The sequence below is a fragment of the Leptinotarsa decemlineata genome, unplaced genomic scaffold, assembly GCF_025532065.1.
Source record: "Leptinotarsa decemlineata unplaced genomic scaffold, Ldec_3_MD MMD2_tig00026328_RagTag_RagTag, whole genome shotgun sequence".
NCBI lineage: Eukaryota > Metazoa > Arthropoda > Insecta > Coleoptera > Chrysomelidae > Leptinotarsa > Leptinotarsa decemlineata.
The window spans coordinates 5,865,121-5,888,332 of record NW_027412688.1 but is presented as its reverse complement, the minus strand read 5'-3'; the positions used below and the strand labels follow the sequence as shown (position 1 = coordinate 5,888,332).

Sequence of the window (23,212 nt, the reverse complement as noted above, 5' to 3'; positions counted from 1 at the left end):
GCATGTTATTAAAAAAATCGGTCGTTCCTTAATGCCACTCTGTACAGGCAGCCTTGTCTAGGAGGTCACATGTACTATGTATGATAATGTTTTGGAGATCTATGTTGACTAGATGGAGAGAGTATAGTCTGCATTCACAGAACATCCTGTAACCAGCTCTCTGAACTATAAATTTTTACGCCATCCCAGTTGGCGTGATTGTCTCACGCCGCTCGTCTATCTGTATCACATCTCTAGAGAAAACCAGTTCATGGCCTTCAATCACGGATGATGCTTCATCTTTATAACTGGATCCCAAGGCGGTAAGTTGCAAAGCCACGCTTCGACATTAACCGCCGACGGAATTCATCCTCTTCCTTATACTGTAGCTTTCACGGCCAGGAAACTAGTTGAAAACGAGAGCCCAAACACAATGCATTCATGATTCAATAACAGACCCGCCATAGGTTTCATTAGTGGTTCTAGGTTCACAGATGCATTGCTGGACCCAACTGTCCTTGGAGGACAAGCCTAAGGAAGTGAAGACCAAAGCGCCATCTATGGGATCAACGGAGAACTCAGTAAGCTGCAATGACAGACAGAGGACGAATCTTGTCGGCGCTCGATGTCGGGAAGCCTTGTTTATCTTTCTTTCTTTATATTCGAGAAATGAGTTCTTAGTCGACCACATAGAAAGCGTTATCCAATAGATGGTGTCATCATTCTCGCTTACTCAGAAAACAGGTTGATTCAAAGTGGAAAAATTACGTTCCACATTGAAATGTAGTAAGCTTACGTTTTCAGAAAGAATTCAAACCACAGCTACGGCATCAAGCTGTTTTTCGGGAGTGCAGGCTGAAAATAACAGGAGTTTACACGGTTCAAAACGGGGAGGGGGCTGAGATGCTTGCTTGTGCGTATCTACCATACATCCCTAGGGTCACAGATAGAATTGGAAAACTCATGGGGAAACACAACACGAACGGTTTTCAAACCCACCAAGAAGGTACAACAAAGCTTTAGGTTAGCTAAAGACAAACAAGACCCACTATCAGCAGCAGGGGTTTATCGTATATCGTTCAATTATAGGAAGGTATACATCGGAGTCACCAAAAGATTCATGGAAACATGGCTTAAGGAGCATGAAAGAAATTGCAGACTAGGCCAAACGGAAAAGTCTGCTATGACAGACCACGCAATCAATGAAGGAAACCACAGGATTCTGTTTGAACACACGAAACTCATTGCCCCCAACCAGGGATACCATAGCCGACTGGTATGGAGACAATAGAGGTTAACAAAGGCATGGATAATCTCAACAGAAAAAAAAAGCTGTGAACCTCAACCAAATATGGAATCCCAGTCTAAGGAACAAACAATAAGATGGCAGGTAGAAAAGGGTCGACGAGTCCGTGAATTGGGCCACCTACCGGGCGCGTTCCAGGTGGCGGATAGGGGAACGGCCAGGGGACCGGAGGCCCTGTCCGGGAAGCCTTACGGACGGGATCACCGGACTCCTGGTCAGTGGCAAAAATACGTACGGCGAGGGAAACTAAAACTCCCCAAAAGCCTTTACGAAACATGCCAACGTGGACCAACCTACCCAAGCTAAGGTGCAAGAAATCGTGCCGACAGCTGAAAGGCCGCAGGGTGATATGCAGTTACGAATGATTCCCCTGGGGAACTGGGCGAAACCTCATTGTATCAGCCTTCCTCTGGTAATGCGGGGATCTGCCAGAGGTGACCAACTCTTCCCTTGCTACTCGTGGGAACACACATATATGAAACGAACAAAACAACAAAAACAAAAACAGATCCCGAGGCTGGACAGAAGTGCTCACCTCAATCTATGGCGGTGGCTGGGGATGAACAGAAATGTCCACACCAATCTACCGCTCGGAATGAGGCTGGACATAGCAGATCACCTCGTGATGAAATACAAAGGCGCCGCATTTGCGGCGCCGAGGCCAAAAGGAGAAAGAGAATGAAAGAGCCAGGAGTGGCAGCAACTTTAGGTGCACACTTTCCCTTCCCCACTCCACCTCCAACAGCAAGGGCACTTCCTGCGGCGGGCGCCAAGAGCTTCGCCTTGAATAAAGGCAAGGAACCGGCTGCCCCTGCAGGAAATCGCCCTCACTTGAACACTTCTATTACGGCAACCCAAGGAAGGTTGAAGAAGCCGCGCAACGACAGTAATGTCGCTGCACCTTCAAAAACATTCGCAGAGGCCGCCGTGAGATACCTCAAGGTTGCCAAAGAGAGTGTGTGTTCGGCGAGTCTTGGTCTACACATGCCGATATGAAGGAGATGTTCCCTAGTGACCTGTCCACCTTACTGGAAAGGACAGGATGGACGATGACCTAGAAGGACAACTCCTCGGGAGGATGTACAATGGATCACATGTGAGCTAAGTACATGTGACCCTACTATACATATACATAAGGGTCGACGAATGTAGTTGACCATTTACCTAGTCCAGATACAGGTACACCAGACTACCTGAGTCAACATAAAGACATTTCGCGCACTTGTGATGCAATGTTTGGAACCTTTGGTGTAGTGATGATTGTTACTGAAGTTTTGTCTCAACACCAAACCGTTATTTCCAACACCTCGATATGTATTTCGATCACCAAGTGATCATCTTGAAGAGGAAGATTAAATTAGTGCAGATGATCATTTGGTATTCGAAACACGTGTCGAGGTGTTGAAATAACGGTTTGGTGTTGGGATAAAACTCCAGTAATATTCACGCTTTACGCAATTTACCTGATACAGGTTCAGGTATTAGCAGACCAAACTACCTGAGTCAACACAAATACGCTTTACGCAGCCGTAATATTCAGTCAGATATTAATCCAGGATGTATAAACTTCTGAAGAAAGTAGCCACTTGCGTCAGCGAAACGTCATGAAGAAATTAAGAAGTCGACAGCCTTCAAACCCGAAAAATATTGACACAAAAAGCAATTTCTGAATATCTAAATCCTTTTGAATAACTCTAATAATCATTTGTGATACAAGTAGAAAAACTTGCTATAAAAAGTCGAAATAGATACCCTCGGATACTACATACTACTTAGTGGATGGCAGTATCAGAGAAGTTAAAATTTATATGGTTCTCAAAAAAAAAACGTTTGTTCATGTTCACTTGGATGAACAATTTCTCTATCAGAGTTAGGAAGTTGAGAAAAAAAAATTGAATTCACAACTGAAATTTTCTGTAGCTTGGCTAGCAAATCCGTAGTAAAGAAAATTATACCACACACTAGTACTACTAAGGCCATATACACGCATAAGTATGTTCGGCAAGGAAGTATTTTTCAAGTTACACAAAAACACAGCCATTTGTCTACATTATGGAACGAGTATAAACAAACTATTTTCGAAAACGAAATAAAATTCTCAAGCCAGATACCTACTTTGATAAAATAACATTAACATAGGCCCATTCTTTGATACTATGTAAATATTTTTTGTGTGACAACATAATTTGAATAGAATAATTGTTTGTAATTGTTTCAAAAGAGTCCGTTCAAACTAACTCGTTTAAAAACCAAATTTTTCCTGGATGTCAAATTCGTTTACCCGATTATAATTGTGTAAACCTGTGAGTTTATTATATCTGGCTAGTGACCAAGTGGTTGCAACGAATCTGGAATGGAATTTATTTCCAGGCCACGAAGCAGAAAAACGAGATTTTGTTTATTTTATCGCACGGAAGTGAATTTTCTTTGAGGCCCGACACAAGAAATTCTTTTCTTGAAATTATGTGTTTGTGAAACTAACATTCAGAAGGAATTTTTATGATGAAATCATTCAGGTGTTTTGAAATTTACGGATTGAAATTATAGGAGACTGAAAATTCGAAGTTACATGCGGATATTTTTTGTTTCGTCAACGGTCATCAGCTTGTTTTTGTTAAGACAGTACGCATGGCGATACTGCTGCAAACTCGTATTGGAATGGATCTAATCGCTTCATAAATATGTCCCAGTTCACGAAATTGTTGTTGAAGCTTGAGAATAAAAGATTTCTTTTATGTCTGTTGAGAGACACCAACAAAATAACATCATTCACAGAGTCACTGTGGCAGAAGACAGAAATATAAAACATCATACAGCTGCTTCAAAAAAGGGTTCATCAGAGACATGAAAACTGAAGAAATGAAATATTTTCATAGCCTATAGCAGCATATAATATGCATCAATGATTTTCTCAACCATCAAGGCTGGAGGTCCACGGGAATCCATATCGCCCCAAATTCTATTTCTGTTGTATATTAACGATCTAATGAAAAAGACCAAAAATGCAATATTTCCTTTCGTTCAGTATAGCACAATTGTCTTTATTCTTTGTTTGCATATCTCGATATCAGCTGACAAGGCACAATTTCGGAGACAAGATGTAAAGAAAATCTGGAAAAAATCAGTTTGAGTTGGAAGGAACCACGTAGAATTCAATGCTATAAAAATCCTAACCCTCTAAGAAGATGAATGTGCTGGAAACGAACAAAGTTAACGACTCAAGTAACAGACGAGAGCACTGAGCAAGGCAAACATTTATTTTTGACTTAGTGACCATTATTGACAAAATGGTTGAGGTTTCCGCTGGCGAGAAGGGCTAGCTTTTTCAGAGGTTTATAAATTCTGAGTTGATCTACGATGACTGAATATTACGGCTGCATATTTATGTTTACTCAGGTAGTTTGGTGTGCTGAAACATGGACCTTGATTAGGCCAATTTCGTAAAGCATGTAGCCCGGTATGATACCTGTACATGGATTTGGTAAATTGTCAATAACATTCTACCTCCCGTCATGCTGTTTGATATTTTGGAACATCTCATAATGGGATTCCATATTCGGTTGAGGTTCACATATTCTTTCTTTCTGTTGAAATTATCCATGTTTGTTGATATCTATTGTCTCCGTACCAGTCGGTTATGGTATCCCCGGTCGGGGGCAATGAGTTCTGTGTGTTCTAAAAGAATCCTGTGGTTCCCTCCACTGATTACGTGCTTTGACAAAACCGACTTTTCCATTTGGTCTGTAGTTTCTTTCATGCTCCTTCAGCCTTGTTTCCATGGATCTTTTGGTAGTTCCGATGTATACCTTCCCACAAGTGTACGGTATGCGATAAACCTCTGCTGCTGATAGAGGGTTCATTTTGTCTTTAGCTGGCCTAAGGCTTTGCTGTTCACACATCCTGCATATAGGTGTGTCCACTAGCCCCATATTATGGAGGTGTTTCCTTAGTTGACAGTGGCCAGTCAGAAATCCTAGCGTTGAGCATAGATTTTTCCTGGGCATCTCCAGATATTTCTTCGGCGCCAGCTTTCCAGGGTGGCCCAGGGTGATACTGGCAAGATTCCGTCCCATTAAGCATGGGTGTGACGTTTGGCTAGTTCCGCAATTGTCGAAGTCATCAGGCCGTAGGTGCCACTGGGTCCTAAAATTCTTAGTCCAGCCGCTTCCTTGGCTAAAGAGTCGGCAATGCGATTACCTTTACTCCTGTCGTGCCCTTTAACTCACCTCAGGATAATGTTATTATCTAACGAGGCTTTGGCTAAATCTTGGTGGTACTCTAGTGCTAGTTCTGAGGTAACACGTTGTCTGTTCAAGGCTAATATGGCTTGTCTACTATCAGTGCAGATTCTTATGTTTTTGCCAGTGTACTGTTTTGATGTTGTGGTTCCCCAAGAGTTTTCCAATTCTGTCTGTGACCCTAGGGATATATGGTAGATACGCGCGTGCAACCATCTGAGTCTTCTCCCCGTTTTGAACCATAGGACTCTTCTCTTTTATGGTTTTGTTGATACAGTGTACCCGAGATCGTTTAAACTTCATTTTGACACCCTAAAAGTTGTTTCAAAATCTACATATGGTAGTTTGTGTGCGACTATTAAAATCTAAGGTCAAAGGTCACAAAAATCGATTATTTGTACATTTTTTGCAAGTATCTCGTTTCCTATGAAGAAAATAGAAATGAAACTTTTTATAAACTTATACAAGTTTATTGTATAAGTTTGAAAATGTCCGTATAGGACGAAACTGCAATAACGTTAGTTACAAATGAAAGTGGTGAAAACATAGAAAGTTTCATTTCTATTTTCTTCATTATGATTTCCTACCACGTAGTAACAGCTACATCCATCAATTTATCGTTTCCTATGAGTTTTTCGATTTTTGTATTCATTATCAATATTGTAGAAGTTTGAATTTCCTACAACTTTTTTTTCAAAAAAATGTTATACTTTAAATCATTTTCGAGATAGAGTTTGGAGAGCGCGCGGTTAGAGAATTATTTAAGGTCAACCGGTAGTCCTGGTCAAATACATAATTATCAATAAAGTTAATTTTTTATCAACTATTCGATTATGTTTGATGATTTTTTACTTACGTATCTATTTTTAATCAAGTATCTATTTAATAATACCAGCCCGCGTGTAGCCATAGAATTGTTGAGGAAAATATTTGAATTAAATTTCAATTCTGACGTAATTTAGCTCTGTTACGCCAGCAACAACGCCAGCAACAAGTACGGAAATCGCATTTAGAAAATGCCAAAATTAGGTACTTTTTAGGTGCTTTTTAGGTACCGAAGTCATAAATTAGGTGCTCTGTAACTTACACAGCAGCTCAATACTCAAAGTTGCGTTGCTAGCATCACATACTGCTAGCAACGAAAATAATAATAGAATAATGAATGTTAAGGGAACACTATTAGGTGGTAATTAAGTGCTTAACGGTGAGGATCGTAAAATTTCCTAATCAATAAACAAAAGCTTCCAATTTCGCTAAACAACAGATCTAAGAATCAGGTCTCACGAAAACGAGGACGAATGCTCTATCACGTATGAACTAAGCGTAGTAATAAAGTGCTAATTAGTTGCTTGCAAGAAATTGAGATGAAAACGACCGCGAATAAGTAAAAAAAAATTCGAGATACCTGATTTGAGAAAAAAAACGATGAAGGCTTGAGATACTCGTAAACTAATACATAGACAATCAAAATGAAGTGCTAATTAAGTGCTCACTAGATAAATAATAGTAAACCTAGATTCCATAATGCCTATGGGGCATAATAGAAAACCACTATGACTGATGGACCGAGTTCTTACAGTACGTTCCTCGATAAGTAAGGGTATGAGAATAAAGTGCTAATCAGGTGCTCATTAGTTATTTATAGTAAATGTAGATTCCATAATTCATATGGGGTTTATGGACCTGATAACCACCATGGATCCGATAACAACCATTAAAAAAATGTTTAAAATATGTTTTTTTCGTTAACCAGCTATCGCACTCATTACGAACGATAACCCTCAGAAATCGAAACTTGTGTGAGCTAAGAACTAACGAGCTCTTACCTTTTAACGTGTGATTCCTAACACGGGTTGGACGATAGCAAGTGAAAATTGAGCGTTCAGCCTGGGGCTTGAGCCATCGACTCACACATCGGCCGATTGACTAAGTGAACAAAGCATCCACGTCGAACCGTCCGGTCGATAGCCGGGCGGTTCTAATGAGCATCTAATTAGCACTTTATTCTCATACCCTTACTTATCGAGGAACGTACTGAAAGAACTCAGTCCATCAGTCAAAGTGGTTTTCCATAATGCCCCATAGGCATTATGGAATCTAGGTTCACTATTATTTATCTAGTGAACACTTAATTAGCACTTTATTTTGATTGTATATGTATTATTTTACGAGTATCTCAAGACTTTATTGCATATTGTTAATTTTTTTTCTCAAATCAGGTATATATCTCAATTTTTTTTCACTTATTCGCGGTCGTTTTCATCTTAATTTCTTGCAAGCACCTATTTAGCACTTTATTACCACGCTTAGTTTATACCTGATAGAGCATTCGTCATCGTTTTCGAGAGACCTGATTCTTAGATCTGTTGTTTAGCGAAATTGGAAGCTTTTGTTTATCAATTAGAAAATCACATATTGTTAGCAACGCAACTTTGAGTATTGAGTTGCGGTGTATGTTACAGAGTACCTAAAAAGCACCTAAAAAGTACCCAATTTTGGCATTTCCTAAATGCGATTTCCGTACTTTGCGTTGCTGGCGTAACAGAGCTATGTAATTTACATTATTAACTTCTTGAATGAATAAAAAAAAATGAAAATGTGCACAAAATCGATTTTTGTGACCGTTGACCCAGGATTTTTATAGTCGCGTACATCCTACCATATGTAGCTTTTGAGACAACTTTTAGAATGTCAAAATACAAGTTTACACGAGTTCATAGCTGGGTATCTCAAATTCCCAGATAATTACCTTATTTTGACTAAGGCGACTGGAGTATAGAGACAAACACATCCCTAAACAAGCCTCAAGTGATTCGAAACGCATGAATTGTTTGGATTTAAACTGCCGAGTGATTCAGAAGTGAAAAAAACTTTCTTTTCAGTCTCAGAAGATATTTTCATTGGTCCATTAAAACCAGTTTCATTATAGCATACACTTTATTATAATTAGACAGACTAATAATAAATCTATGTGAGGCTATAGTTTGTTTATACTTGGAATATCAATACACAGAGCTGGCACTAATCGACATATGGATTAAAATGGGTTTTATTATGTTACAAGCATGTGCAATTTAAGTGAACGAAAAGCAATATGGAAACAAATCTGTCATGTACTCATGATTTACAGGTTTTCGTCGAGAAAAAGATATACTTTGTCATGCAGAAATTAGATTGTTCTGTACAGATCACGAAAAAAGGTTTCATTCTCAAGATATTTACCTGTGCATTTCATTCCTTGATGTAAAACGCCGTAAAGTAATGACCCGCAATGGTCACAAAATGTAGGAGATGAATATGTATGCACCTTAAAATTATGTCGCGTTCTTGTGTCCTGGAAAAAATATTTGGTATAAGCGAAAAGTCTAAAAAAATATATCAATTCGGAATATTTCAGTTCTGTCTAAAAAGTGGAAAAAGGGTTTCTCTTTTCACAATGGCATTCACTAATCTATGGCACGCCGTTTTATTTTTATTGTCACAAATATCCATTCCTCAATTTATTCACCTAACAATTTATTTGTTTGAATTCAATTGATTAATGCATGTGTTTGACACATCAAAAAATGATTGTTGGCAAAATTTGTTCTATTTTAAATGACACTTGATTTGAAATGTTACATGAATAAAAATTATTATTTGAATAAAAAAGACTAATGAAATAAATTGAAGCTTTTATTGATTCCGAAGAAAAATATTGTTTCAGAGTATTGGAACGCCAATTTACTATATATTATGCTGAAAAATAATCTATATACATATAATTCAACTCAGCAATGAACAAACATTTTTATTCAATAGTCAATGGAATGTATTATTCGAGTAAATTCAACAAACGTTTCAATTCCGCATATAATTTTGACCTTTGAATAAAAGTTTAGTTATTTATATGACTCTTGAATTATAATGAAACTTTGAATTCAGTTTCTAAAAATAAGTTTGGGAATAAAATTTCAATGATTATATTTGAATGACTGTCAAAGTTTTCCCATGAAACATTGTTGGTAATAAAGATAGACATTCGTTTGTCTGAAAATATAGCAAATTAATTTTCCATTATACATATTTTTCTATGAATAATAAAGATTGTTATATTTCAATTTTATTGAAAGTGTTGAATATTTCCAACATTCACTTTAAGGATTCGATTTAAAATTTGGTTACAATTTTTGTGCGAAACATTCTCAAGCAAGTATCATTTTATTTCATCAATCTTTTTAAAAAGCTAATTTCTGATGAAAAATTAAATTTTTAATGATTTAAAAAGTTTGTTGTATTTGAAAGATACATTTAAAACGATTGTTGATAATTTTAATTCGTCGCTGGTATCGAGCGGATTTATCAAGAACTTCAAGTGTTACATATGGCAACATGCTAGTTCATTTATAGTACAACAAAACGCCGTTCAACCGTGGCGCCGAATAAAAATTATCAACAATCAATTTAATTCACGTATCACTGAAATTCAACAAACAAAATAATCCAGCTCATTTCAAAGGAATATTAATAAAAAGTGAAACGACGTGGCACGCCATTTTACTTTCTATTGGTATTTTGTAAAAATGAATTGTTTTGACTGTTGCATTTAGGTGATACACGAATTGAACAGTCTGTTGATAATTTTTATTCGGCGCTGCGGTCGAACGGATTATTACCATACTATGACCAACGCCATACATATATGCAGTTATGTAGTTCCACAAAAATACGCCCGACGTCAGCGCCGAATAAAAATTATCAACAATAAATTCAATTCATGTATCACTGTATCAGAGGAATATTAATAAAAAGTAAAACGGCGTGGCACGCCGTTTTACCCATTATTTATGCCAACGGAAATTGAGAAACAATTTGTTAGTTAACAATTGAATAACTTTTTGAAAAATGGTGATAAAAACGTTTTTTCTACGGGACTCGATTCATTCATGTGTTATGTAGATACTAGAATTTTTTCAAATTTTCAAAATGACATTTTATGTTATAAAAAAATTATTTCTTTTGATAAACTCTCTTTAGCGGCAGCGAGCGCATGTCGTAACAGCCGCGCGGAACGCTATTGCCTAAATGCCCATACCTTTGTCCACCTCGTCCGCCAGACTTAACGGCCCCGTACAATTTTTGAAAAGTAGTAAATTCCTTCACTTCTTCAAGTCTAGGATTTACCTCGACTTCAAATCTTTCAGAGGATTTTTTGTGAATAATTGAATATTTGTGGAATAAATCCTTCAAGTAGAAGTATCCCCACTCGCAAAAAATGTCTTCGAATATTCCTGAAGAATTATTTCGAAGAGAAAAATGGAGTTTCAAATCGAAACAAATGAGCTGCCTGTTTCCGAATGACTATAATGAATGTTTATTATTGAATATATAAAAAATGTCTAAGCATTGAACCGTCTTACAGGGATGGACGTGAATAGAATCAGCAATTTTTTCACAATTACTGCGGTTTTTTTCCATTGAAAAGATCAAAAACAGTATGTAATAGATATAAAACATCCAAGACAAACATCAGAATTAGAGAAGGAATCGAAATGAGTATATACTATACATTCATCATTATTATTATTATTTTTATTTATTATTATTTATATTTACTGCTGACTGCTTATGTTTATGTACCTTTCATTTCATTTCTAATAAACGTGTATTATTATTATTATGATAATTACTGATGGAATATTTTCTTTATTTTTCTCCATAATGTGTATACTAAATAAATTCTGATCATACAAATAATTCAGAACTAGCCGTATCAATATATCGCATTCATGGTTATGGCGAACAAAACTATAAACACTAATTTGTTTATTTTCAGTTATAAATTCACCGCATTAAAGTTTTCATCGATTGCCGCAAGTCGCCTGACCGTTGTTGAAAATCATGGCGTTTCGGTGATTTCGGGTTTATGGTCCAAACACCAAAATATTGTGTTACGATTTCTATGAAATTAGAAGCCGATAAAACAGACTAATTCGTTTTTTTTAACACTAATGGCTCCATATAAACATCCGGAAGAAAATTATTATTCGAATTATGTTCAAACCAGTGTTGTTCCAGCTCCAACAAATATGTAAAATATTATGTCGAAAAAACTAACCTCAACGGCATTTCACGACGAGATGTTGGTAACACTGGCTGCTTTATCTTTAAAAGTGATAGTTGGCGCATCAAAACTGACAGATGACGTAAACTTTCAGTTATGATATATGTCAACTTACAGTTTTGATGTTTCAATTGTCAGTTCTGGTACGAAAACTGTCACTTGAAAGTTTCTCAAAATATAATAAAATGGTAGAAATCGTGAATTGGCAATTTTGAACATCAAAAAGTAACATTCTATCACTGAAGTAACGCCTGGAACAACACTGTTTGAAACATGAAACTTGGCAGAGTGAAGTGAATCGACTTGTTTCCCAGTGTTGCCAAGATTTCAGGTAATGAATTGTCAAAACGCAGAAATTGTCAGAAACCTCGACTAGAGTTAGTATCTAGAAAGGGTTGCAAGTCTGAGCCGTCTTGAGATTAGTAGGTACTTGTGGTAAGAGGAATTCTGCAACGTAATTAAAAATAAGTTAATTTCAAAATACTGAAGGTGACAGTTGAACAGTTATCTGCATTGAAAATGAAATTTAGAACTATTTTTCCTCCAATAACGTCACGCGGATAGCGTCAAAATTATTTGACATTTCGTAACAAATACAAAATAATGTTGTCAATTAGGTTAAAACATTTTTTTAATTGCACAGTACAGTACAATTGAGTTCGATAAACATATTAGATGCAAAGGTTTAAACAAATGGTAAATTTTCGTTATGTGGACACCCGGCGATTTTGAAAAAAATTTTTGACTGTACTTACGTATTTTGATGCGTAGATTACGAATCCGAAAGAAAAAAGCGGCGCTCTCCCTTATTTAAAAAGTTACGGCCCTTCAAAGTTCAGAAAAGGGCAACTTTTCAGCCTTCTTTTTCACTAAATAAACTATTTGAAAACACAAGCATTTATTCACTAGGTCACCTTTATACCTTATTCCTCCTTCTTTAACACTTTTCACTTCAATAATCAACATTTTTCTTATAAAAAACTTAATTTAAAACCGAATGCTTCTCCTGGTGACATTATTCTATTTTTAGGTTAGTTACTAGTGACATTTCAGAAAAAAGCGGTTGGTATTTGCCGTCGCCTACTATTTCAAATTCGTAATACACCACCAAAAACCAATTTACGATCTAAAGAATGAAGGTAAAAAACATTTGAATTACTTCAGGAATATGGACTGCATCAGTCGTACCAACCATATCATTAACCTTAAAAACGTAAAATACAGTGATATGTAACCAAAAAGCAGCTCCGTACATTTTTTAACATTTTTATAAGAAAAATGTTGATTATTGAAGTGAAAAGCGTTAAAGAAGGAAGAATAAGGTGTAACAGTGACCTAGTGAATAGATGCATCAGTCGTACCAACCATATCATTAACCTTAAAAACGTAATATACAGTGATATGTAACCAAAAAGCAGCTCCGTACATTTTTTAACATTTTTATAAGAAAAATGTTGATTATTGAAGTGAAAAGCGTTAAAGAAGGAAGAATAAGGTGTAACAGTGACCTAGTGAATAGATGCTTGTGTTTTTAAATAGTTTATTTACTGAAAAAGAAGGCTGAAAAGTTGCCCTTCTCTGAACTTTGAAGTGCCGTAACTTTTTAAATAAGGGAGAGCGCCGCTTTTTTCTTTCGGATTCGTAATCTACGCATCAAAATACGTAAGTACAGTCAAAAATTTTTTCAAAATCGCCGGGTGTCCACATAACGAAAATTTACCAAACAAATATTGAATTTGTTCATGTACAGTATCATAGATGGTATATAATTTACGAAAATTTTTAATACTGTTGAATAGTATTGCAACAAAGATGAAGTTGATGATTATCTGAAAAATATAAATTCGAAACAATTCACTAATGGACTTCAAATTGCTGAAAATTTTGCCAAAATAATTTATATGTGGCTACTTTGGCTATGTAATGTTTCAGAACACCGAAAAATTGTCAAGTTTTTACAGAAAAATAATGAAAATTTGAATAGAAGATAATGTTTCTGAACGCGAGTCGAGTAACAATTGTGAACTTTTCTAAATAACATTTTGCTACATTTCGCGAAATGAAGGTATTTTTTTCTTGAACAAATTCAACATTTTTTTGACTTGCCCAGTATGTTGTTTGACTTGAAGTGAAGCGATATTCAAATGTTCATTGTGCATCTGAAATATATCCCATTTGATGCAAATTTAATCACTTTGTATACTAAACCTAGAATATGAATAGAATTTTAAACTAGGAAACGGTTCACAGTGGAAAATTGACAGATTTAAGTTATTAAGCGAGTCAGATTTGGCAATAATTTGACAGCTATGGCTATTGACACTGTTTGTTTTTGTTTGTATTTTTCCCAAATAGAATTCCTGCTGGTTTTTTCTCTATATACATCTCCAAGACGGCAAGTTGACCTTCTACATTAGGTATATGCTATTACATCTCTAGATTCAATTTAGAGGTATGTCAAGATAAAATCTACATAGGTGAACCGAAAAAATTTCAGAAATTGGAGGTCCACCATTATTGGAGTCATTGACGAAATACCACTCCAAAAAAAAGTTATCGTAAATTGAAACTCGACCACTTTTACCGCTGTTACATTTAAAAGAAATGAACTTTAAACGGTCAAGCCAGTCTCAGATATACCTACACAGCATAGCCCACTGACTAATAAGAAAGTTTTTCTTCCTTATTCAGAGGAATCGAGCAAATTACGGATATACAGTTGGTTAGTGCCTCGTCCACTAGATGGAGTGACATTTGGTTGTTTCGTTTCAACTCAGGACGAGGAATGAAATTTCGATTTTCAATTATGGAATATCATTGACTTTAGGTCGATGATAGTCACTATCTTGCACTGATTAATGTCTAATGAGCCTGAAACCGGCCTGCAAGTGTGACCGTTCCAAAATTGAAGGTCGACTCTTTCAGTTGTATTTCCAATTGCATATGCAGGAAATTTTCTGTGAAAATTCCTGCACTGACGCTTGTCGGATATAATCTCCAACGCCCTTCGTGGTATTAGCCAGTTGAGTAGTTGTTTTCTGATAGGCGTCAGTCCATTTTTCCTCTTTTTTCTTAAATTCTGTCGCAAATATAATTATGTATGAGTTCATAGTCCTGTATTAGGCCACACATAACACTTACAAACGATCCACTGGAGACATATTTAAAACTACGGTATTAGGGTTTACTACACACGAGCTTGCTCTTTAGTAATTTGTATTATTGTTTTGTTATATTTGTTTGTTCAGATTGTATTATTACACACATCGTGGTGCATTGTATTTACTGTACACAGAAATTATATCTATATATGTAAATTAAACTATATTACATATTTCATTATTTCAAAATATCATAACGTACTATAATTTGATGCGCTATACTCTCTGTACTCATTTATTATATCTATGTATTTTAATGAAACAATAAATTCTATTCTATTCAACCTACTGTGTAGGTATATTCGAGACTGGCTTGAACGTTTAAAGTTCATTTCTTTAGATTTACCTAGACAGTAGGTTTAATGGACTGACGCATATTAGAAAACAACTATTCCCCTGGCTAATACCACGAAGGGCGTTGAATTATATCCGACAGCCGTCAGAATCTTCACAGAAAATTTCCTGCATATGCAATTGGTAATACAACTGAAAGAGTCGACCTTCAATTTTGGAACAAGCACGCTTGAAGATTGGTATCTGGCTCATTGGCCACTCGTCAGCCCGAAACCGGTCTGCAAGTGTGCCCGTTCCAAAATTGCAGGCCGACTCTTTCAGTTGTATTGCCAATTTGTTTACTGCTTGTTCAAGCATAGTCCACCGACTAATAAGAAAAAATTCAAAAGAAACAGTGCAAGAGTGATTGTAAATATGCATTTTTTCTTGAGACATACTGAGTATTTTACCACAGTCTAGATGGCTTACAAATAATTTTGATGAAATCACTAAAGTTTTTTGACCAGATAGTATTTGTTCACCATAGTGTCTGTCGCTGATTAACAAAAAATTATGATCCTATAGATTTAACCCTGCTTTGCGGATTTTTTGTGTAATATCAATTACAATATTCTCACAACTAAAACTATTCTTTTTCTGTTTAGTTAAGAAGTTTTTCATTAAAATCATACCAAGAATAAAATTCATTTTGGCATCGTGAAATCATGTGTACTGATGCCAAATGCATGGCATCAATGATTGAGTAGATATAGACTCTTTTATTTCGTGAATGTGAGTAAAGTTATTTTTGTCTTCATAAAATTTCGAAAATAAATCTTCTTTATCACATTCCATGTAAATTGAGGATCTTCTTTCCCACTAGGTTAGTAATTTGTCAATTCCAAATTATGATATACAGGGAGATTTTTGATAAAATGAAATATAATTCAATGAACAGATTACTAATTATTTCTATAAGGTTTTGAATTAGCATCATTATGAACTGTAGTCAAAACAAGTGATTTTGGTTTCATTTGAGTACAAGCGTGTAAGTGTTCGTTTGTTTTAGAAAACGCTTCACAAAAGTTCAAGATTTGACTCACTAAGAGTAGTTTTTTTAACATTTGCGCATTATTTGACGCGTTATTTGACCTTCATTGAAATTAGAACCAAAGCCAAACTTTTGTTGATTTTGTGTGTTATGTTGTTTTGGCTGTGCATTCTAAATCACTCAACGAGATTGTGTAACTTGAGAATGTAACAAATCTTCTATTCACGTCGGTTAAAGGCCGGGTATCTGTGACGAGAAATTTATCTTGTAAATTACAAAACCCGTAATGCGCACTAGAAGTCATAACCCAACTATTTCTGATCCGCCTCATTTTGTTTCTCATGAAGCAAAATAAGCTATTCATCCATTCACTGAATACGAATACACTAAGACTTGAAACCATTTAATAAACACATTCAGCTAAACTCAAAATAAGCATTGTTTCGAAACACCACAACTACAACAGTTTTCTCGACACCCTTTTCACCAACCGAGTTAGTGTTTCGAGAAGATGAAGAAAGTCAATCCACTGTTTGTATTAGACTACTTCTCACATTCTGATAAATACTTGGCATTCCAATAATGTCTAAATCTAACATCTAACTTAGATCTTTTGAATGTATTTGAAATGAAAATTTCCTTATCTACTAGTAAACGAAATTCACATGAATTTTAAGTAATACTTACATCTGAATCAGCTCCTTTATCAGCTCCTGGACAGGTGAAGGAAACATACTCGTGACATCTCTTATGTACAACGAAACTGCAAACTGTAAGAAAAAAATATTTAAAATTATTAATCTGCTAGACGACTCTGATAACATTATCTTCTTTTGGTGTAATTAGTCAAAAAATGATAATTCCGGTAGTGTTGCAGTGGATATCCTGGTCGATATTTATCATGAAAATCATTGTATAACACTGATAATATTAAAGCGAGGACCGCATTGAAATTATCATCAGATCAAGCAATAAGAAATAAAACTATCTATAGTACAATTCCATAATAGTATCTGTTTGAGATAATTTCCGTACGCCACTGCAAGAGACGGATTAGGGTAAAAACGTCAGTGATTTCTGAGAATATAGTGTCTAATAAACACAGAATAATGCCCTTGCTGTGTTTGTACATAACTTTTAGCTCCATTTGTTTAAAAAATTGTTATAAACAAATGTATTGTTTATAAGATATTTGAAATTTTTTGGGAGGATTTTTATCAGTGATGAATATTACGATTTTTAAAATCAAAATAGTTTCTTAAAAAAATTTTTATTGCTTGAAAACGCATTTGTTGACTAACAATTTTTTTTGCTACTGAATATGAATTTTAAGGAACGGTATTTTTATCATAATTTCTATTTCTCTTTGATATTCTGGAAAAAAATTATTTATATTTTTTTCATTTATTTATCAAACATTTGTTTTAAACAAATTAATTTTAACGATATATTTTTTTCTATATACTACAAAAAAAAACAACCATGTTTTACTTTTTGTGTAAAAAAGAGAAATATCAAAAAATTTTCAAAAAATAGAGAAATAATGCCTGCCACCAGAAATGAAATCGTTAAGAATGAATTTATTCAAAATAAGGATAAAAAACTTACTTTTGACGCAATGCTTTTATTCCACAGAGGGATACATTGGACATTTCAGACTTTGTAAGGAATAAAATTCGTCTCGCTCCCAATTTTCCCTTTTTATGTTATCTTTTATGGTTTTTATCAATCTTTCCATGTTTCAATAATATTTTTCAAAAATTATAATATTTTACACTATATGTATGTGATATTACATACTTTTAACAATTACTACTCCATAGTATGGCCGTTTTTTTGACATGCTACAAATAAAACATGCCCCTGAAAGCCCCTGAAAAAAGTCACTACTTATGATACCCTCTACACTTATTTATTCAACAATATGTAAATGATGTATTCTGAAATCAAGTATTTTCCCTTTGTTCTTGACCTTATGATTTATAACGATGAAGATATTTTCACTAGTAATACCACTAGAGCTCAAATTATTTCCGGAATATTTTTCGAGCTCATGAATATTTTGAAAATTCTAAAAATATTCATGAGTGAGAAAAAATTTCCGGATATTAATTTGCAAATTATTCTCTTCTTCAAGTCACCAGCGAACCATAAAATGTGTGGTCTTCTTGATTGTTGAGTTGCCATATAATAATAATAATAATAATAATAATAGCCTTTATTGTCCAACAGTTTCCCATTCACAGGACAATATTAAAGAATAACAAAACATAAAATGGTGTGTATGAGTAAATTAATAATAATATTTAGTAGATTAAACAATAATTAAAATAACATATCAAAAATTAACGAAATATCTATATACAATGCTGTTTAATTTTTCATCACCGAGATGAGTTCCTTGATGGAACACGAATGAATGTCAATTCGATTGCTAATTTTATTGAATTCACTACACATTATATAAAGTGGAGATTTCAATTGCATATTTGTTCTTATTCTTGGAAGTTTGAAAGTTGCATGATTTCGAGAAAAATATGAAGGAACATTGATATTAATCAGGCTGAGCAGACTGGGAGAGTCAATAAGGCCATTCAAGATTTTATGCAAAAATATAACAAATGCACAATTTCTTCTGCACTCTAAGCTGTCAATATTGACCCTCATGCATAATTCCTCATTGTTTGTTCCCCTTTCAGGATATGTACCATCTATTTTGAAGATGAGAAATTTCAAAAATCTTTTTTGAACGCCCTCAATGGCTGCTTTATGACACTCGTAAAAAGGGGACCAGACAATACTAGCATATTCAAGTTTTGAAAAATACAGTAGTTTCAATGCTTTGATGTTGGTGAAATTCCTACAATTTCTCATTATGAAACCGTATGTCTTCAGTGCTTAGGAGACTTTTAAGGTTGTGTTTTCTATGAAATTCAACTCTTTGTCAAAAATAACACCTAAATTCTTGATTTTGGTACATCGTTCCAGTTGAGTATTCTCAACCTTGTAAGAATAGTGTATTGATGTAATTTTTCTAGTATAACTCAGAACTTTGCATTTTCTAACGTTAAGACATAACTTGTTAATATTGCACCAATTTTGAATATAATCCAGTTGTTTCTGCAGATTTAAGCAGTCATTCGTATCATTCACAATAGAAAAAATCTTCAAATCATCAGCAAAGCACAACCTTTCACATATTAAATTGTTACATAGATCATTCACAAATATTAAAAATAGAAGTGGTCCCAAATTTGATCCTTGAGGAACGCCAGATGATGCTAGGTAAATGTCGGAATTGAATCCGTTATATGAAACATACTGCTTTCTGTTTGATAAATAAGATTCTATAAAATCTCTTGCATTTTCAGTAAAGCCAATTGCACTCAATTTATTTAATAGAATGGTGTGATCCACTCTGTCGAATGCTTTTGCAAAATCTGTATAGATGACATCTACCATATGGTAACTAAGTAATTTCTACTTATTGTAGTTGCATGGGAATACCATTTCAAGATAGAAAATAGTATATTCTTTAATTTTTCATAGGTTTTGAGTACCTACAAGTGGTAGAAAATTGTTTTTTTTGTGTTTTCTATTAATGTGGATTATGGACGCTTCAATGGTATGGAATTCATAACCAGCGTCAGCAAACATCAAACATAGGAGGCTGTGATTATTGTAATTTGACAGTTCAAAACACCAAAAAAACTCTTTTTTTCTTGCAATAAAGAATATTGTACAGCCAGTAAAACCAACAAAATACTTTATTTGAAAAATTACCGATTTGAAAATCATACTTTATGCAAATTATGCATGAAATTGTCAGATGTAATGATCATTCATCGTAACATGACTCATTTACTCGTATTAATAGAGGATTAAAGGACTTGAAAGAAGAAAATTTGTTCTAAATTGTCCACGAATATTTGCATCCAAACTACGCAAAATTGTAAGTTTTGAATGGGAAAAAGGTGAATAAACTAGTGTCTGAATATTATATACAGTGTCACCATTAAAGTGCGCACCGTATGAGAAACTTTTTTTTCGAAAAGTTTCAATGAAGTTCAACTTCGGCACTTGTTTGTGCTTTGAATTCAACTTAAAATGATGCGGCCAACTGCGACCCACTGACGTTCAGTGTTTGTCAAATCCAACTTTTTTTCGAAAAAAATTGAAAAAGTGCATTTCTAGATCGAATTTAACAAAAAGTTACGTGAAAAAGTTGTGTCTACGGCAATTTTATATCCATATGCCAAATTTTATGCAACTGGGATGAAGTGAACGTTTTGCTTATTTTTGACAGATATCCCCTTTATTTTAAAACACAAGTTCGGTTAATTGTCATCAATTCATGTATACATAACAAACTCATCATGGAGCTTAACTTTTCTGATACATTTTTACTCATACGGACATTTTTAGAGAGAAATTAAAAAAGTGCCATAAACATTTTAACATGACTGGTGCAAAGTTTCAATCGCTTGGCTATTTTATTTAACAAACGTCAGTGCCTTCAATTTTGAAAAAGCAGACACAATTCAAAAACTGCAATAAGTATTAATAAAATTACTGGAGTTGATATTACATTAAAATTTCAATATTCAGTATTTACAGATTATTTATAAACTCTAACTAGGGCGGGAAGGATGCTCAATCACGTTGAATAAAATTTTTGAGTAGGTCTTGACGAACAAAATGCATGCTATGGTAGTGTCAAGTTTTTGATTTACTTGTAAAATTTTTAACGGTTATTGTTGCAATAATGTTGTCTCTTCAGGAAAGAATAGAAATAGTTTTAATATGTGGTGAGAATACACCATACCGGCAAGTATCTAACATTTTTAATGAACGACATCCAGGAAAAAATGTTCAACATACTACTGTGTCAAGGATAATTTCGAAATTCAGAGAAACAGGATCCGTAGCAAATCAATTTAAGAAAAAGCACACTCCAAGTAAATATGATGAGGAGGCCCAACTTAACATTTGTTTAAAAATTATTGAACACGGGCAAACGAGCATACACGATATTATAAAAAATAACCGATTACAAGAGAGAAAGCGTTAGAAAAAATTTATTAAAGAATACATTTTGGCCTTACAAGCCAAAATTTATTAACACATTGAAAGAACGAGATTTTGATGTCCGTTTGGAGTTTTCATTCTGGTTTCAAGGAGAGAAAGAAGAAAATGTAAAGTTTCCGTATAAAATTTTATGGACAGATGAGGCAACGTTCTCTTCAAATGGAACGGTAAGTTCTCAAAATTGCCGATGGTGGGCCCAAGAAAATCCCAATTTCACAGTTGAATGTGGTGATCAGTATTCCTTTGAAACTAATGTATGGTGTGGGATACTCAACGACCAAATAATTGGGCCATTTTTCTTTAGGGAAAATTGATCTCAACCTTTTAAATGTTGTTATCTCAACCTTTTAAATAATGAGGTTAGTGAAGTTTTAGATAATATGCCTTTAAATATTGAATACGACCTATGGTATCAGCTTGATGGCGCACCAATACATCACACGATTGCTGTAAAACAGTCCCTCTAACAAATGTTCAGAGGCAAAGTTATTGGACGTAACTGGGAACATTATTGGCCACCTAGATCACCCGACTTGACGCCTTTAAACTTTTTCTTGTGGGGTTACCTGAAACAAAAAGTGTACCGAAGTAGTCAATTTACTGACATCTGGAAAATACCATTCGCGAGTGCTGTGGAAATATGAATCCCCGATTTATTAAAAATGCAGTTACAGATGTCAGTAGAAGGACCATAATTTGTATTGAACGTGGAGGACGACATACTGAAATGTAGGCTATAAGTGTTTGAAAACCTCATTTAGATCAATAAGTAATTTTTTGTACCCATTTGTATTTTCTATAATATTATTGTTGTTTAAAATTTATAATAATAATAATAGTTCTATCGAATTTATTTGCATTTTTTTTTAGTTGCCTCTGCTTTTTTGAAATCAAAGGTTTGTTTAAGAAAATAGCCAAGTGATTGAAATTTTGCACCAGTCATGTTAAAATTTTTATAGCAAATTTTTAATTTCTCTCTAAAAATGTCCGTATAAGTAAAAATGTATCAGAAAAGTTAAACTCCATGATGAGTTTGTTATGTAAACATGAATTGATGACAATTAACCGAACTTGTTTTTTAAAATAAAGGGGATATCTGTCAAAAATAAGCAAAACGTTAACTTTATGCTAGTTGTATAAAATTTGGCATATGGATATAAAATTGCCGTAGACACAACTTTTTCAAGTAACTTTTTGTTAAATTCGATCTAGATATGCACTTTTTCAATTTTTTTCAAAAAAACAGTTGAATTTGACAAACACTGAAAGTCAGTGGGTCGCAGTTGGCCGCATCATTTAAAGTTAAATTTAAAGCACAAACAAGTGCCTAAGTTAAACTTAGGGAAACTTTTCGAAAAAAAAGTTTCCCATATGGTGCGCACTTTAATGGTGACACTGTATATATATATATTTTATTAGACATAATTGAACACTTAATTGAAAACATTGAAAGTCCTGCATTTTTGCCATTAAGAAGAGAGGAGGTGTCCGAAGAATATAGAAAACATCTTAGCTTTGTAATTGAAATATATCAAAACTAAATATTATGTGAACAAATAAAAACCAATCTGTCAAAAATGGTCTGTTATTGTAAACGTCAAAAAAATCTCCACTAAAATACCTCCTTTGCCATGGTGATAACTCATTTTGATTGGTTCAAAATTACAGGTGTGGAATTTTCATGTAAATACATATTAACTGTATCAACACTTACCTTGACACTGATATCCTTGTTTGCCGAATCCCCTGCAAAAGAAAAAAGCCTTATTAAAAAAATATTTCGTATCTATACTTGGACAAATTCCCCCAAAGAAATATTTCCACGCCCTATTTACAGTACGTGAAAAGTCCCCCTGTCCTAACATTTGAACGGAAAAAGATGTCAAGGTCGGGCGAAGTTTACATCAGAACACAGCATAAGCTTCTAGTAGAGCTTTAAGTACAGCTATCAACATTTTTTCTATTGAAAAGTCGCGGTTTTGTGATAACACTGTTTTTACGTTACGTCCAGCC

The 23,212-nt window shown here is 34.4% G+C and overlaps 1 protein-coding gene across 1 annotated transcript in view; it reads right to left on the bottom strand.

Moving 5' to 3' along the window:
• The window catches only part of LOC111508072 (Protein C kinase 53E), a 105,982-nt gene that overhangs the window by 52,381 nt on the left and 30,389 nt on the right, over window positions 1–23,212 (bottom strand). The window contains exons 2-4 of the mRNA XM_023163493.2: window positions 22,914–22,945; window positions 16,799–16,881; window positions 8,746–8,857 (exon numbers count right to left, since the gene is read on the bottom strand). Coding sequence (XP_023019261.1) covers window positions 8,746–8,857; window positions 16,799–16,881; window positions 22,914–22,945 — 227 coding nt within the window. The remainder of the gene's footprint in view (window positions 1–8,745; window positions 8,858–16,798; window positions 16,882–22,913; window positions 22,946–23,212) is intronic.